A 15098-nucleotide genomic window follows, 5' to 3' on the forward strand; every position below is an offset into this window, starting at 1 on the left:
CGCATGCGCGTTGTTGCCGGGCAGCGGCTAGAAGAAAGAAGAAAGTGATCGCTAGCGCGATCGCAAGAAGATTGACAGGGAGAAGATGTTCCGGGGCATCTACTCACCGTTTTTCGGGTGTGTAGATCCGAAATCAGGCGTGTCCAGGCGTTTGGAGGGCAGATGTCTGACGTCAATCCCAGGACCTTCGTCGCTGGATCCATCGCACAGGGTAAGTAGGTCTGACCCTGGTCTTGTTTTACTTGAAACTTTTTTAGCATGCCAGGGCTGCACAAGCGATCGCAGCCCTGCTATGCTAAAATACACTCCCGCCATAATCAGCTTCAAGTTGATCGCACGAGCAGCAAAAAGTTGCTATGTGCGATCAACTCGGAATGACCCCCTCTGTGTCTTGTGCTAGAGAGTGTGTATCTTCTCCTGAAGAGTCTAGTCCATGTACTCTGGAATGTAATATTCTGTCCCAGGCTTCTGAATCCGAACCCCCATGGGTGGCTACTATCCGGGGAATGATATCCCAGATTTCATCTAGAATAGCTCATAATGTGACTGAAACACAGGTTTTAAGACAAGCTGTAGAGGTTTTGAGTGGGGCCCACCTTTCCTGTCACCATTGGGTGGTACATAGGGACCCTTACAAAAATTTGCCTTGGGGTCTGCAATATATCTACTTATGCCTCTCGACCTGCTCATTGTAATGTGATCTAAAATTAGCTGGAGAGCATAATAATGTACATAATATGAACCATACCTTCCAACTGTACCTTTTTGGCAGGTACAGTACCTTTTTTTATTGTCTGTACCTGCCAAAAAGGGCTTTATATCGTTTTTTGACTCTCCGAATTATCATAGAAAGTATAGGAAAAGGGGCGTTGCCACACCCACTTTAGCTGTGGCCACGCCCCCTTTCCTAATTTGTACTGGTTTTCATGTGTAAAATGTTGGAGGGTATATATGAACCAGTTATATTTTTCAGCAGGAACAAGCAGGACTCTGTTTCTGAACCTCTTATTAAATATGACATAATCGAGAACTGGGTTCCTGAACCTGTCAATGGCCAAAATGTATTTTCCATAAGATGTTTTATTTTAAAGTCCATTTCGAATGCCTTCTTTTCTAAAAACTATATATCTGTCTATCTATAACTTTTTTAAATAGCTCCACCCCAGACCCGTAGTTCCTAAACCTAATTTCCCAGAAATTTAGTACTGATATGAAACTGGGGCCCTGTAAATTTGCACAGTATGAAGTTGAGGCACTATTGTTTGACAAAATAGGAACTGGAGCACGGTAATGTGGTATAATACTGTATGAACTGAAGAAAATGTATATCATACATAATGTACAGCATAATGTGAATTAGGGGGAGCCCTAAAATGTGACATAACATTAACCAGAGCACTACTATGGTCCATAAAATAAACTAGTGTACTACTAGCAGGCTCGGACTGGCCCACAGGGGTACAGGGCAAACCACCGGTAGGCCCCACTGCCTGGGGGCCCCTCCTCCTCTAGGGATCAGGTTCTAGACTGTGCACTTGAATTATATATTATACATATGTTACCTTATACTACACAGGATTATGATGTATTCTCTACAGTACATTGCTGTTATTCTGGCACATTATCATGCATGCACTAGCATTAATTACTATATAGATTATCAAGGAGTCCAGACCAAGTACTCTATAATGGTTAGCCACACCCCCTTTGGTGGCTGACCACATCCCCTTTGGTGGCTGACCACACCTCTAATAATGGGCCTCCACCATTGCATACCCCCGGTGGGCCCTTCATGCTCCAGTCCAACACTGACTACTAGTCATGCGGCTCCGACTCTATGGAACTCACTTCCCCACACAGTGTGAAAGGCCCCAACTATAGAATCCTTCAAAAGTAGACTCAAGACTTTCCTGTTTACTCAAGCATTTCCATAATATCCCTTTAGTATCTTCATGCTTCTGTATTTTATGAAAAGCTGTTCTGTACTTCATTATTTTCTGTACTATATTATGCTGTGTATCTGTTAAGCGCCTTGAGTCCTATTGGAGAAAGAGCACTATATAAATAAAATTATTATTATCATTATTACTATGGCGCATAACATTAACTAAGGCACTACTGTGGTTCAGAAAATAAAACTAAGGCACTACTATGGGTCATAACATTAACTGCTACCAGAGAGGTGTCTCTGTAGAAACATTGGGACAGGGGCGCCTTAAAAATGTTGCTATGGGGCCAACATATTTCTAGCTATGCCCATGGATTGTGATAAATATGTCCCTTTGTCCCCAGAACTAGATTACAGGGGCTAAAAAAGATGAGCTCATTTGCAATGTGCCAGCTGATCACCACAATTTCCCTGGGTAATTAATACCATATAAAAGGTAAAATCCAAACTTAATAGCTATAAATCCAAAAGCTTTATAAAGGACCTCTTACTATTTTTTTTTTCCAACAGAATTCAGGAATTTCAATCTGCATAGAACAGGACTGGAATCGCTGCTTTTTGCAGTACATGAGAAAAGGAATATTCAGTTATACTGGAAAAAGCACAGTCATCCTATTGTTGCAAGTAAATCTTACACAGTTAAAGATGATGCCTACATGGCTGAGGAGATAGATCAGCAAGCAGGTGGTTCAAACTATGTTGTAGTCATCAGCTTTGGCCAGCACTTCAGACCTTTCCCGATCCAGCTCTTTATCAGGAGAGTTATTAATGTGCACAAGGCTGTGAAACGTCTCTTCTTACGGAGTCCTGAGACCAAAGTTATTATCAAAGCAGAGAACACCAGAGAGATCAGTAGTGATGCAGAGAGATTCAGTGACTTCCATGGCTATATCCAATATCTGATTGTGAAGGATATCTTCCAAGATCTTCATGTTGCTGTGATAGATGCCTGGGACATGGGCATTGCTTACAATATAAATAATGTTCACCCACCTGAACATGTAGTGATGAACCAGGTACACATGTTCCTAACATATATTTGCTAGTTCACAAATATTTTTTTACTAAAAATGTGAACCCCTCGGGTGATGGGTTATGGAAGTCCACTGTGATTGTGGGAACCATATACTCTAAGGATCGTGTCTTGTACTTGGAGGTCTTCTCGTCTTCGCAGAGAGATGAGTATTGTCAATTTACTCAGGATAAGCAGTCACTGGTTTTCGTCAACAACTCAATTTATTTATTAATAAGGTTCAAAGATGCCCTTCTCTTTCAACAAGTATTACAACAAATGTAAATTTCACAAATTGGTTTGCTTTTCACAATACACAGGAACAATTGACTACACAATAAACAGAATGTTTAATTTGGCCGGAACCTGTTGTCTCTGGGTCTTCCTTCCTAAGCGGATTAGAAATATTAACTCTGAACTTTATGCATACCTCTAATACCAGATACTAGAAGGTTAGGACAGTGAATTCCTCAATAACCAAAGAAAAATATTGGTGGTCATTCCGAGTTGATCGCTCGCTGACGATTTTCACAGTGCAGCGATTAAGTTAAAAAATGGCAAAAATGCGCATGAGCATGGTACGCTGCGTGCATGCGCTAAGTACTTTCACACAAAACTTTGTCGATTTACACAAGCGCGAGCGACGTTTTTTCATCGCTCGAGTGATCGTAGTGTGATTGACAGGAAGTGGGTGTTTCTGGGCGGAATCTGGCCTTTTCAGGGAGTGTGCTAAAAAACGCAGGCGTGCCAGGTAAAAATGCAGGAGTGGCTGGAGAAATGGGGGAGTAGCTGGCTGAACGCAGGGCGCGTTTGTGACGTCAAACCTGGAACTAAACGGACTGAGGTGATCGCAGTCTAGGAGTATGTCTGGAGCTACTCAGAAACTGCATGAATTTTTTTAGTAGCAATTTTGCTAATCTTTCATTCGCTATTCTGCTAAGCTAAGATACACTCCCAGAGGGCAGCGGCCTAGCGTTTGCAATCCTGCTAAAAGCAGCTAGCGAGCGATCAACTCGGAATGACCACCATAATGTCATGCATTCACTGACAAGAACTATATTAAAGTGACACAAATCAATGTTCTTTTCCCCTTTAGTTTATACTGCGCAGGTTATTAACTTACTACCACATTGGTGACATGGAGTCTATGGCGCCTAATAGGAATCTTTAAGGTATAGAGTTTATATGTACTCCCTGTCTTTAGCCAAGAACAATCCTGTTGTATCCCTTCCATACAAGTTCTTTGTAAATAAGTTGAAAGTACTCCCTTAACTGCAGAAAAAGTTAATTGATGCTGATAAATCCCTGTGAAGGTGAAGCAGGCTTAATATATTGGTCCTAAATGACTGTCCTGAGCTGAACTCTGTATCCCTCTGAATAAGATAGGTACCTGGTCCTGCCTTGCTGTTTACTGACTGTGCGCTGGACAGGGCTCACTTAAACCAGCTTAGGTTTTTGTAGTTCACCTGCAGAGTGTCCTCAATGTATAAGTGCAATGCAATAGCTAGAAGTAAACTGGTTAATAATTATGAGGTTTCAGCTGATACTTTAAGTCTCTGTATTCTCTACTCTGCTGTAATATCAGGGTCTAAATGACTTTAGGACAGTGGCACTATGCTGCAGCAATTGGCTCTAACTTCATTCCAAAGTGAGGTGATACTGTGTCCGGTCTAAAATAGCTTATCTTGCTCTGGGCAGTCAGTGTAGGCTGAAATAAGCTGTTTTAGATTAATATTGTGCAATTGGATGTGAGAATCCCTTCAGGGACATACAGCCCTACTATAGCTGTTTCTGTGCACCTTCCAATTGCCATATATGGACTGTCTGGGGCCACCTCCCAATCCTCCCTGTGTGTTCACAAACTTAATCACTGTCCGGCAGAGTCTCCATCTATGAATGTCAATCACCTCCAAGCCACTTTCCTGAAGGCCGCTAGAAGTGTCTTACAGCAGACAGTCAGAGGGAGGGATCCGCTAAAGCCCCATCATCAGCGTCAGAGATGCAACCTTCTCTTGAGTGTGGATAAGGATCTCCACACCGGACTCACTCTCCAAGCTCAGTGGGACACACCGGAGTCTGTTCGGGGTAATTCAGCTTAACTTTGCCGTCAGATGCAGGTACAGAGTGGTTTCCACAGCTGTTAATGCCGCACCGAGTACACAGCACCAGCGCAACTCTCTCCGTCCCCTCAGCGAGCTCTCCACCAACCACCTCTCCCAACTGTCACTGACCTAACCACCTGACTGGTATATTAACGCGGGCATTTGAAATGTTTTTTTTTAGAAATAATCGGAACTTTACAGTTGGGGGCTCGCAGACATGATATCACATACTTAATGACGCGCAGTACAGACGCTGCTGTGGTCTACCAGCTAAGGATGGACGCATCTAGATGCTGCTGAACCGCATGCTGTTTTTTTTGTGTTATCAGTAAGGCGTTGATATAAATTAAGGACAATATGTTTCTTTGTTGTGTGAGTGTGACAAAAACGCACAATATTAGAAATGCTACAGTGTGTTTTTATTGTTGCTAAATGAGGTTCGATAAGTCATATTGTGTTTGATTCAGATTGGATTGTTTATCTGTTAAGTAAATTTGAAGAGCGATTAAAAGTTGGTGCATAGGTATGATATAGCTGTGTTAGCATGCTGAGGCCTATTCGCATACTGCTAACGTAGGCCTGAAGTAGCAAATCTTTGTTCGTGCTGTAAAAGCATGTGGAAGCATTTTTACCATGCAGTGGGAATTGTCTATTATGGAAACTTCCGGTGCTTGTAAAAATTGGGATTTGTGACAAAGGATATAGTGTTTGTGTTCTGACCGCATGGTGTGATCAAAATTTTGTCCATGCACATGGCTTGGGAAGGGGGAGGAGCAGTAGCCATTTTAGGTACATAAGGTCACTCTCTATCCACTTAGCTAACAGCTGACTTTCAATCTGTAGCCTCTGTCACAATATAAAATAATATATGTACAAATTCATCACCATTTAAAAGCTACCAATGAATTTAACTAACCCATGCCATAGTCAAATATAAATAGTGTTTCAATTGGGCCTAGTGAGAGTACTAGTAATAGTGAGATAAATACTTGTCTTAATGTAAGAATTACACACAGATTAAGAGGTTTTTTTTTCCAGGATTTGTTAACCCTCTGTTTGCTACAAGATAGGCAATTGAAATGTTAATGAACCTGTTCAACCACTCTGGTACAACAAGCATGTGAACATCTGTTGATATGCAAATTAGAGGCTCTGTAGAAACTACATTCATTCAGTATGTGTGTATGAATACATATGCTGTGTGAGGGGTTTCACAGAAGTATAATAAATAATGTGTGTGTGTGTGTGTGTGTGTGTGTGTGTGTGTGTGTATATATATATATATATATATATATATATGTTATATTATTATTATTATTATATGGATATTTGTATCAGTGTATGTTCTGCAAGAAAGCTATCCAATCTGAATCATAGCATTTAAATTATAGTCAATAGCCATATTATATTGAAGTGTTTTAAAATTGATTGTTAAAGTGTTATTGCTAATGAAAATTCACAAAATATTTGCATTTCATAAGTGAAGCTCCGTTCCTGACTAAAAGTTTAGGTAGCACATAGCGGAAGCTTTCCGGCAGGGGACTTCCGGTGCTCAAATTGAATGTGGAAGCATTTATCTAACTACTACAATACAATACAAATGTTACGGTGTTTAATGGGTTAAGGTAATCAGGAGAGAGCATGTTCCACCTGACTACCCCAGCTGGGACTGCTCTTCCAATAGCAGCACCCCTGACTGCTCAGAGGTACTGCAGGTGAGAGACATAACAGCAGCACCCCTGGCTGCTCAGAGGTACTGCACTCCAGAACATCATAGATGGCAGAGTCGTAGCATAGCCCCACCTTTAAGGAGCGGATTCCAGATGCTCCTCCAAGGCAACAGCTCACATTTCGCTCTGTTGGGACAACAGTCAATTCAGAGAAATAAAAACAATCAAAAAACCCTCGTTCAGAACAGAAATCTTTGATCTCCCAGGCACAGTGGACCTCGGTGAATTCCTCGGGCTCGGCAGACCTCGGTGAACCCCTCGGGCTCAGCAGACCTCGGTGAACCGCTCGGGTTTGGCAGACCTCGGTGAACCCCTCGGGCTCGGCAGACCTCGGTGAACCCCTCGGGCTCGGCAGACCTCAGCTGGATCTCTAGGCACACCGGGTGACTGAACCATAATGGAAGAAAACACACACAAAATTGTTGCCGACACTGCGGCGACCTCCCAATGCCCGGAGGCAAGGGCAAAGGGAACCTCATGCCGTGAGGCAAGGGCAAAGGGAACCTCATGCCACGAGGCAAGGGCAAAGGGAACCTTATGCCATGAGGCAAGGGCAAAGGGAACCTCATGCCGCAAGGCAAGGGCAAAGGGAACCTCATGCCGCAAGGCAAGGGCAAAGGGAACCTCATGCCACGAGGCAAGGGCAAAGGGAACCTCATGCCACGAGGCAAGGGCAAAGGGAACCTCATGCCACGAGGCAAGGGCAAATGGAACGTCCTGCTGCGAGGCAAGGGCAAATGGAACCTCCTGCTGCGAGGCAAGGGCAAAGGGAACCTCATGCCGCGAGGCAAGGGCAAATGGAACCGCAAGCCGCGAGGCAAGGGCAAATGGAACCTCATTCCGCGAGGCAAGGGCAAGCGGGTTCTCATGCTGTGAGGCAAGGGCAGGCAGAACCTCCAGCTCTGGAGCTATGACTTTCAAGACCCCTCCTGGGTCTATAGCTCTCGGGACTCCTGGGGCTGCGACTTTAGAGACCCCTCCTGGGTTCGACACCTCAGACTACCCTCCTGCAATCTATGCACCGGACATAGTTCCTGCAGTCAGAACATTGGACGCGGCTCCTGCTATCAGAACATTGGACGCGGCTCCGGCAGTCAGAACATCAGATGTGGCTCCTGCAATCAGAACATTGGACGCGGCTCCTGCAATAAGAACATCGGATGCGGCTCCTGCAATCAGAATATTGGAAACCGCTCCTGCGGTCAGAACACCGGACACGGCTCCAGCGGTCAGAACATCGGACGCCGCTCCTGCGGTCAGAACATCGGACGCCGCTCCTGCGGTCCGAACATCGGACGCCGCTCCCTGAATCAGAACATCGGACACGGCTCCTGCAGTCAGAACATCGGACATGGCTCCTGCAGTCAGAACATCGGACAGGGCTCCTGTGGTCAGAACATCGGACACGGCTCCTGCGGTCAGAACATCGGATACCGCTCCTGGAATCAGAACATTAGACGCCGCTCCTGGATTCAGAACATCGGATGCCGCTCCTGGACTTTGAACATCGGATATCGCTACTGGGGCTAGGACTAGCTTCTGAGTTCCACCTCACAGGGATATTTTAACGAGTCTTTCAGTCAAGATCTAAATCTGCATTATCAGATCCTTAGCAGGACTGACAGAAACCGAATCCATGTTCTTTTAAACTCCAGCAAGTCTGTTTAAGGCCAGCTATAATGTTACGGTGTTTAATGGGTTAATGCAGGAGTTGCAGACTACAGATGATAGGATGATGGTTACATGGACAAATACAGGAGTTGCACAGATGACAGGTGATGAAACTGTATTGAAGCATAATTCCAAATAAGGCATACAGGATAACTGAAGAAACATGACATAGGCATACAGGATCAGGTTAACTTCACCTGAACACATGAGGATATATTTACTAATATTTCGTTTTTAATCGAATCGATTCGATTTCAATAATTTCTTCTAAGTGTGGAATCGGTAATTTACTAACCCAGATATGCGGCTGGACTTTCAGCATTCGTATTTTTTTTCCCCGACTCGAACACAAATACGAATGAATACACCATCGGTCAATTTTGACAGTAATTGTATAGAATACGTTAATTTACTACTGATTCGTATTTTTGTTTTTGGCCATAAATACCATCAACTCTGCCGCAAATCTGCATGAATCGTACTAAAGTACGTTTTTCAAATAGAACTACTTTTGGCAGGCGTGTTTGCATGCGAACACTATTTTTTCTTTAAGTATGTAATTTTTACGTGTTTGTAAGTGTATGTTTTGTAACCTCACTGTATTGTAACCCTAACAATACACTTTGTTGTGTCCTTGCTTACTTTTATGTTGTTTAACATTGTATGTCCTGTCATTGCAAACAGTGTAGGTACTAGTGATGTGCACCGGAAACTTTTCAAGTTTTGTGTTTTGGTTTTGGATTCGGTTCCGCGGCCGTGTTTTGGATTCGGACGCGTTTTGGCAAAACCTCCCTGAAAATTTTTTGTCGGATTCGGGTGTGTTTTCAATTTAGGTGTTTTTTTTTTCAAAAACCCCTCAAAAAATGCTTAAATCATAGAATTTGGGGGTAATTTTGATCCCATAGTATTATTAACCTCAATAACCATAATTTCCACTTATTTCCAGTCTATTCTGATCACCTCACACCTCACAATATTATTTTTAGTCCTTAAATTTGCACCGAGGTCGCTGGATGACTAAGCTAAGCAACCCAAGTGGCCGGCACAAACACCTGGCCCATCTAGGAGTGGCACTGCAGTGTCAGACAGGAAGGCACTTCAAAAAATAGTCCCCAAACAGCACATGATGCAAAGAAAAAAAGAGGTGCACCAAGGTCGCTGGATGGCTAAACTAAGTGACCCAAGTGGCCAACACAAACACCTGGCCCATCTAGGAGTGGCACTGCAGTGTCAGACAGGATGGCACTTCAAAAAATAGTCCCCAAGCAGCACATGATGCAAAGAAAAAAAGAGGTGCACCAAGGTCGCTGGATGGCTAAGCTAAGCGACCCAAGTGGCAGACACAAACACCTGGCCCATCTAGGAGTGGCACTGCAGTGTCAGACAGGATGGCACCTCAAAAAATAGTCCCCAAACAGCACATGATGCAAAGAAAAAAAGAGGTGCACCAAGGTCGCTGGATTGCTAAGCGACCCAAGTGGCCGACTCAAACACCTGGCCCATCTAGGAGGGGCACTGCAGTTTCAGACAGGATGGCACTTCAAAAAATAGTCCCCAAACAGCACATGATGCAAAGAAAAAAAGAGGTGCACCAAGGTCGCTGGATGGCTAAGCTAAGCGACCCAAGTGGCCGACACAAACACCAGGCCCATCTAGGAGTGGCACTGCAGTGTCAGACAAAATGGCACTTCAAAAAATAGTCCCCAAACAGCACATGATGCAAAGAAAAAAAGAGGTGCTCCAAGGTCGCTGGATGGCTAAGCTAAGCGACCCAAGTGGCTGACACAAACACCTGGCCCATCTAGGAGTGGCACTGCAGTGTCAGACAGGATGGCACTTCAAAAAATAGTCCCCAAACAGCACATAATGCAAAGAAAAAAAGAGGTGCACCAAGGTCGCTGGATGGCTAAGCTAAGTGACCCAAGTGGCAGACACAAACACCTTGCCCATCTAGGAGTGGCACTGCAGTGTCAGACAGGATGGCACTTCAAAAAATAGTCCCCAAACAGCACATGATGCAAAGAAAAAAAGAGGTGCACCAAGGTCGCTGGATGGCTAAGCTAAGCGACCCGAGTGGCCGACACAAACACCTGGCCCATCTAGGAAGGGCACTGCAGTGTCAGACAGGATGGCACTTCAAAAAATAGTCCCCAAACAGCACATGATGCAAAGAAATAAAGAGGTGCACCAAGGTCACTGGATGGCTACGCTAAGCGACCCAAGTGGCCGACGCAAACACCTGGCCCATCTAGGAGTGGCACTGCAGTATCAGACAGGTTGGCACTTCAGAAAATAGTCCCCAAACAGCACATGATGCAAAGAAAAAAAGAGGTGCACCAAGGTCGCTGGATGGCTAAGCTAAGCGACCCAAGTGGCCGGCATAAATACCTGGCCCATCTAGGAGTGGCACTGCAGTGTCAGACAAGATGGTACTTCAAAAAATAGTCCCCAAACAGCACATGATGCAAAGAAAAAAAGAGGTGCACCAAGGTCACTGGATGGCTAAGCTAAGTGACCCAAGTGGCCGACACAAACACCTGGCCCATCTAGGAGTGGCACTGCAGTGTCAGACAGGATGGCACTTCAAAAAATAGTCCCCAAACAGCACATGATGCAGAGATAAATATATATATATATATATATATATATACTGGTGGTCAGCAAAATTCTGCACTGTCCTCCTACTATATACTGCGCACAACTACAATGCAGCACAGGTATGGATAGATAGTATATTTGACGACACAGAGGTAGAGCAATGGACTACTGTACCATACTGCTATATATATACTGGTGGTCAGCAAAATTCTGCACTGTCCTCCTACTATATACTGCGCACAACTACAATGCAGCACAAGTATGGATGGATAGTATACTTGACAACACAGAGGTAGAGCAATGGACTACTGTACCGTACTGCTATATATATACTGGTGGTCAGCAAAATTCTGCACTGTCCTCCTACTATATACTGCGCACAACTACAATGCAGCACAAGTATGGATGGATAGTATACTTGACGACACAGAGGTAGTGCAATGGACTACTGTACCGTACTGCTATATATATACTGGTGGTCAGCAAAATTATGCACTGTCCTCCTACTATATACTGCGCACAACTACAATGCAGCACAGGTATGGATGGATAGTATACTTCTTGACGACACAGAAGTAGAGCAATGGACTACTGTACCGTACTGCTATATATATAATGGTGGTCAGCAAAATTCTGCACTGTCCTCCTACTATATACTGCGCACAACTACAATGCAGCACAGGTATGGATGGATAGTATACTTGATGACACAGAGGTAGAGCAATGGATTACTGTACCGTACTGCTATATATATACTGGTGGTCAGCAAAATTCTGCACTGTCCTCCTACTATATACTGCACACAACTACAACGCAGCACAGGTATGGACAACACAGAGGTAGAGCAATGGACTACTGTACTGTACTGCTATATATATACTGGTGGTCAGCAAAATTCTGCACTGTCCTCCTACTATATACTGCGCACAACTACAACGCAGCACAGGTATGGACAATACAGAGGTAGAGCAATGGACTACTGTACTGTACTGCTATATATATAATGGTGGTCAGCAAAATTCTGCACTGTCCTCCTACTATATACTGCGCACAACTACAATGCAGCACAGGTATGGATGGATAGCACAGAGGTAGAGCAATAGTCTACTGTACCGTACTGCTATATATATACTGGTGGTCAGCAAAATTCTGCACTGTCCTCCTACTATATACTGCGCACAACTACAATGCAGCACAGGTATGGATGGATAGTATACTTGACGACACAGAGGTAGAGCAATGGACTACTGTACCGTACTGCTATATATATATATACTGGTGGGCAGCAAAATTATGCACTGTTCTCCTACTATATACTACAATGCAGCACAGATATGGAGCGTTTTTCAGGCAGAAAACGTAGATATTTGCAGCACCCTGAGCACAGATATTTGCAGCACACTGCGCACAGATATTTGCTGCACACTGAACACAGAAACTGAGAGAACGCAGCCACGTCCTCTCGCTATCATCTCAAATGCACGAGTGAAAATGGCGGCGACGCGCGGCTCCTTATATAGAATACGAATCTCGCAAGAATCCGACAGCGGGATAATGACGTTCGGGGGCGTTCTGGTTAACCGAGCAAGGCGGGAAGATCCGAGGCTGCCTCGGAACCGTGTAAAATGGGTGAAGTTCGGGGGGGTTTGGATCCCGAGGAACCGAACCCGCTCATCTCTAGTAGGTACCATACATTAATGCATTACTGGTTTTTGTTTTTAATTTTTGAACATGCATTACTATATTCCCCTGCTACTGTTACCATTTGACTTTGGATTAGTGGTTGATTAACTACTGCTGTAAATCACAAATACACTGGTGTTTGTTATGTGAATTGTGCTTGCTTCTATGGCTTGCATATGATAACATTATACAATTATACGTGTAATGTAATTGCACCAAAAATAAAGCAAGAATATGATGTAGTACAGTACCTTGTTTTTACTGGCACATTAGTCGAGTGGAACAAACACTTTTTACCAGTAAACTTGTGATCTTAACTGAATTGTGAATACACACCAATGCTGCATAATGTAACTCAACAAATAACATTCCCTCAACATGCTTACGCACATCTAATTATGCGGTCTGCCACTTGAGGGGGCTGGCCCTTTTCCTCTGGTGTGTTGCCGATTTCTGCTCGAGCGTCTTAGAGGGGATGTTACTGGTGTAACCAAGGGGGTTGTTGTTCCGGAACTCGAGCTTGTCTGTTGTTCTTGATGCATTAGATGCTGTGTAAGCATCGTCATAGTAGCATGTAAGTCTCTAGTTGCCGCCGTTTGATTCTCCATGACTCTCAGCATTGTGTCTTGTGTGATTTGGTTGGCTTGTATTATTTGCAAGTATGTTTGATGTAGTCGTATATTGTCGTCCATGACTCTTTGAAATGTTTCTAGCATGCGGGTATTGTCTGCCCACATTAGTTCAACTGTATTGGCCAATCTGGTGAGCTCCGTATGTTGGTGGCTGTTACTTCTGCATAGGCGGGGCATGTGATGGGCTATACTCCTTACAGCTTGTGTGTTTTTTTGCAGACTTTCAGCGGTGTGGCCGAGCTGTGTGGCCCAGGTGGTCCAAAATGCCTGGTCTGAAGACTGCGTCATGGCTATGCTTGGCCTTATGTCTTGCTCAGGTGTTTGTGGTTGTGTTTGGGTTGGTAAATCTGTGGGTGTTGCGTATGGTGGTGGTATTGTTGTAAGTTGAAGGGTAAATGTGTCCTCAGTTTGTTGCTGTTGTGTGTCACTTTCATGTTGACTGGTGTCTGCTGAAAATATAAAGCAGTGATTTTTGGTTAGATATTGTGAAGTACATTTTTGATTTGTTTGTTTTTTAATTTTTAGGAACTAAACTATAATTGGACTCAGTAGCGCAATATGAGCTTGTTTGCATTTGGATTTACGCATTGCATTTTTGGAGTTTGGCTTTCCGTTACTTTGTATGTGTTGGTTATGCTAATATGTGCATTGTGCACATATTGTGATGATGCAATGTCTTTATGTGTTTATCTGTGCTATTATTATGTGGCTAACTTGACAACTGCAGTTTAACATCTACATTTCGCAGCATTCACACTACTTAGATAATTTACTAAATTATTCCTAAACTTATAAATGATGGATTACACACATCAACTCACCTGGCAAATGTGGTGATTGTGGGGGCATGCATAGGGGACTGTCCAGCAGTTGTTGTGGGGGCACGGGTCAAACCACCGATATGCGGCTTTGGCATGATGCCTGAAGTGGTGGCCTGCTAGTCACACCTAGGCTTCGCCTCCGCGGGGGTACAATGGCAGAGGATGTTCCTGTTGAGAGAAGTGTTTGCATAAATTAGGATGAAACATAGGGTTACATTTACAAAGATAGGAGTTTCATTTAAAATGGTTTGTTGCCCATAGCAAACAAACATATTCGAATTCTCATGTATCTAGCACCTTCTAGAACACAGGTACTCAAACTCGGTCCTCAGGACCCCACACAGTGCATGTTTTGCAAGTAACCCAGCAGGTACACAGGTGTATTAATTACTCACTGACACATTTTAAAAGGTCCACAGGTGGAGTTAATTATTTCACTTGTAATTCTGTGAGGAGACCTGCAAAACATGCAGTGTGTGGGGTCCTGAGGACCGAGTTTGAGAACCTATGTTCTAGAAGAAAGAACCTGGAATCTGATTGGTTACTATGGGCAACATACTATCTATAATAGAACTTCCATCTTAGTAAATTTTCCCCATAGAGTGTGAAACACAACAAAGGGTAATGAATTTACCTCCATCAGCATCATCCTCTGCTTCAGAAGGGCCCTCATTCCGAGTTGTTCGCTCGCAAGCTGCTTTTAGCAACATTGCACACGCTAAGCCGCCGCCTACTGGGAGTGAATCTTAGCTTAGCAAAATTGCGAACGAAAGATTCTCAAAATTGCGAATAGAAATTTCTAAGCAGTTTCTGAGTAGCTCGACACTTACTCTGCCACTGCGATCAGTTCAGTCAGTTTCGTTCCTGGTTTGACATCACAAACACACCCAGCGTTCGCCCA

General features: G+C 43.9%; 1 protein-coding gene across 1 annotated transcript in view; it reads left to right on the forward strand.

Moving 5' to 3' along the window:
• Positions 1–2994, forward strand: part of LOC135057283 (NXPE family member 4-like) — a 118346-nt gene extending 115352 nt beyond the window's left edge. The window contains exon 6 of the mRNA XM_063963173.1: positions 2459–2994. Within this exon, the coding sequence (XP_063819243.1) occupies positions 2459–2994 (536 nt within the window). The remainder of the gene's footprint in view (positions 1–2458) is intronic.
• Positions 2995–15098: the final 12104 nt, after the last annotated feature.

This window comes from Pseudophryne corroboree, chromosome 3 (genome assembly GCF_028390025.1).
Source record: "Pseudophryne corroboree isolate aPseCor3 chromosome 3, aPseCor3.hap2, whole genome shotgun sequence".
Taxonomy (NCBI): domain Eukaryota; kingdom Metazoa; phylum Chordata; class Amphibia; order Anura; family Myobatrachidae; genus Pseudophryne; species Pseudophryne corroboree.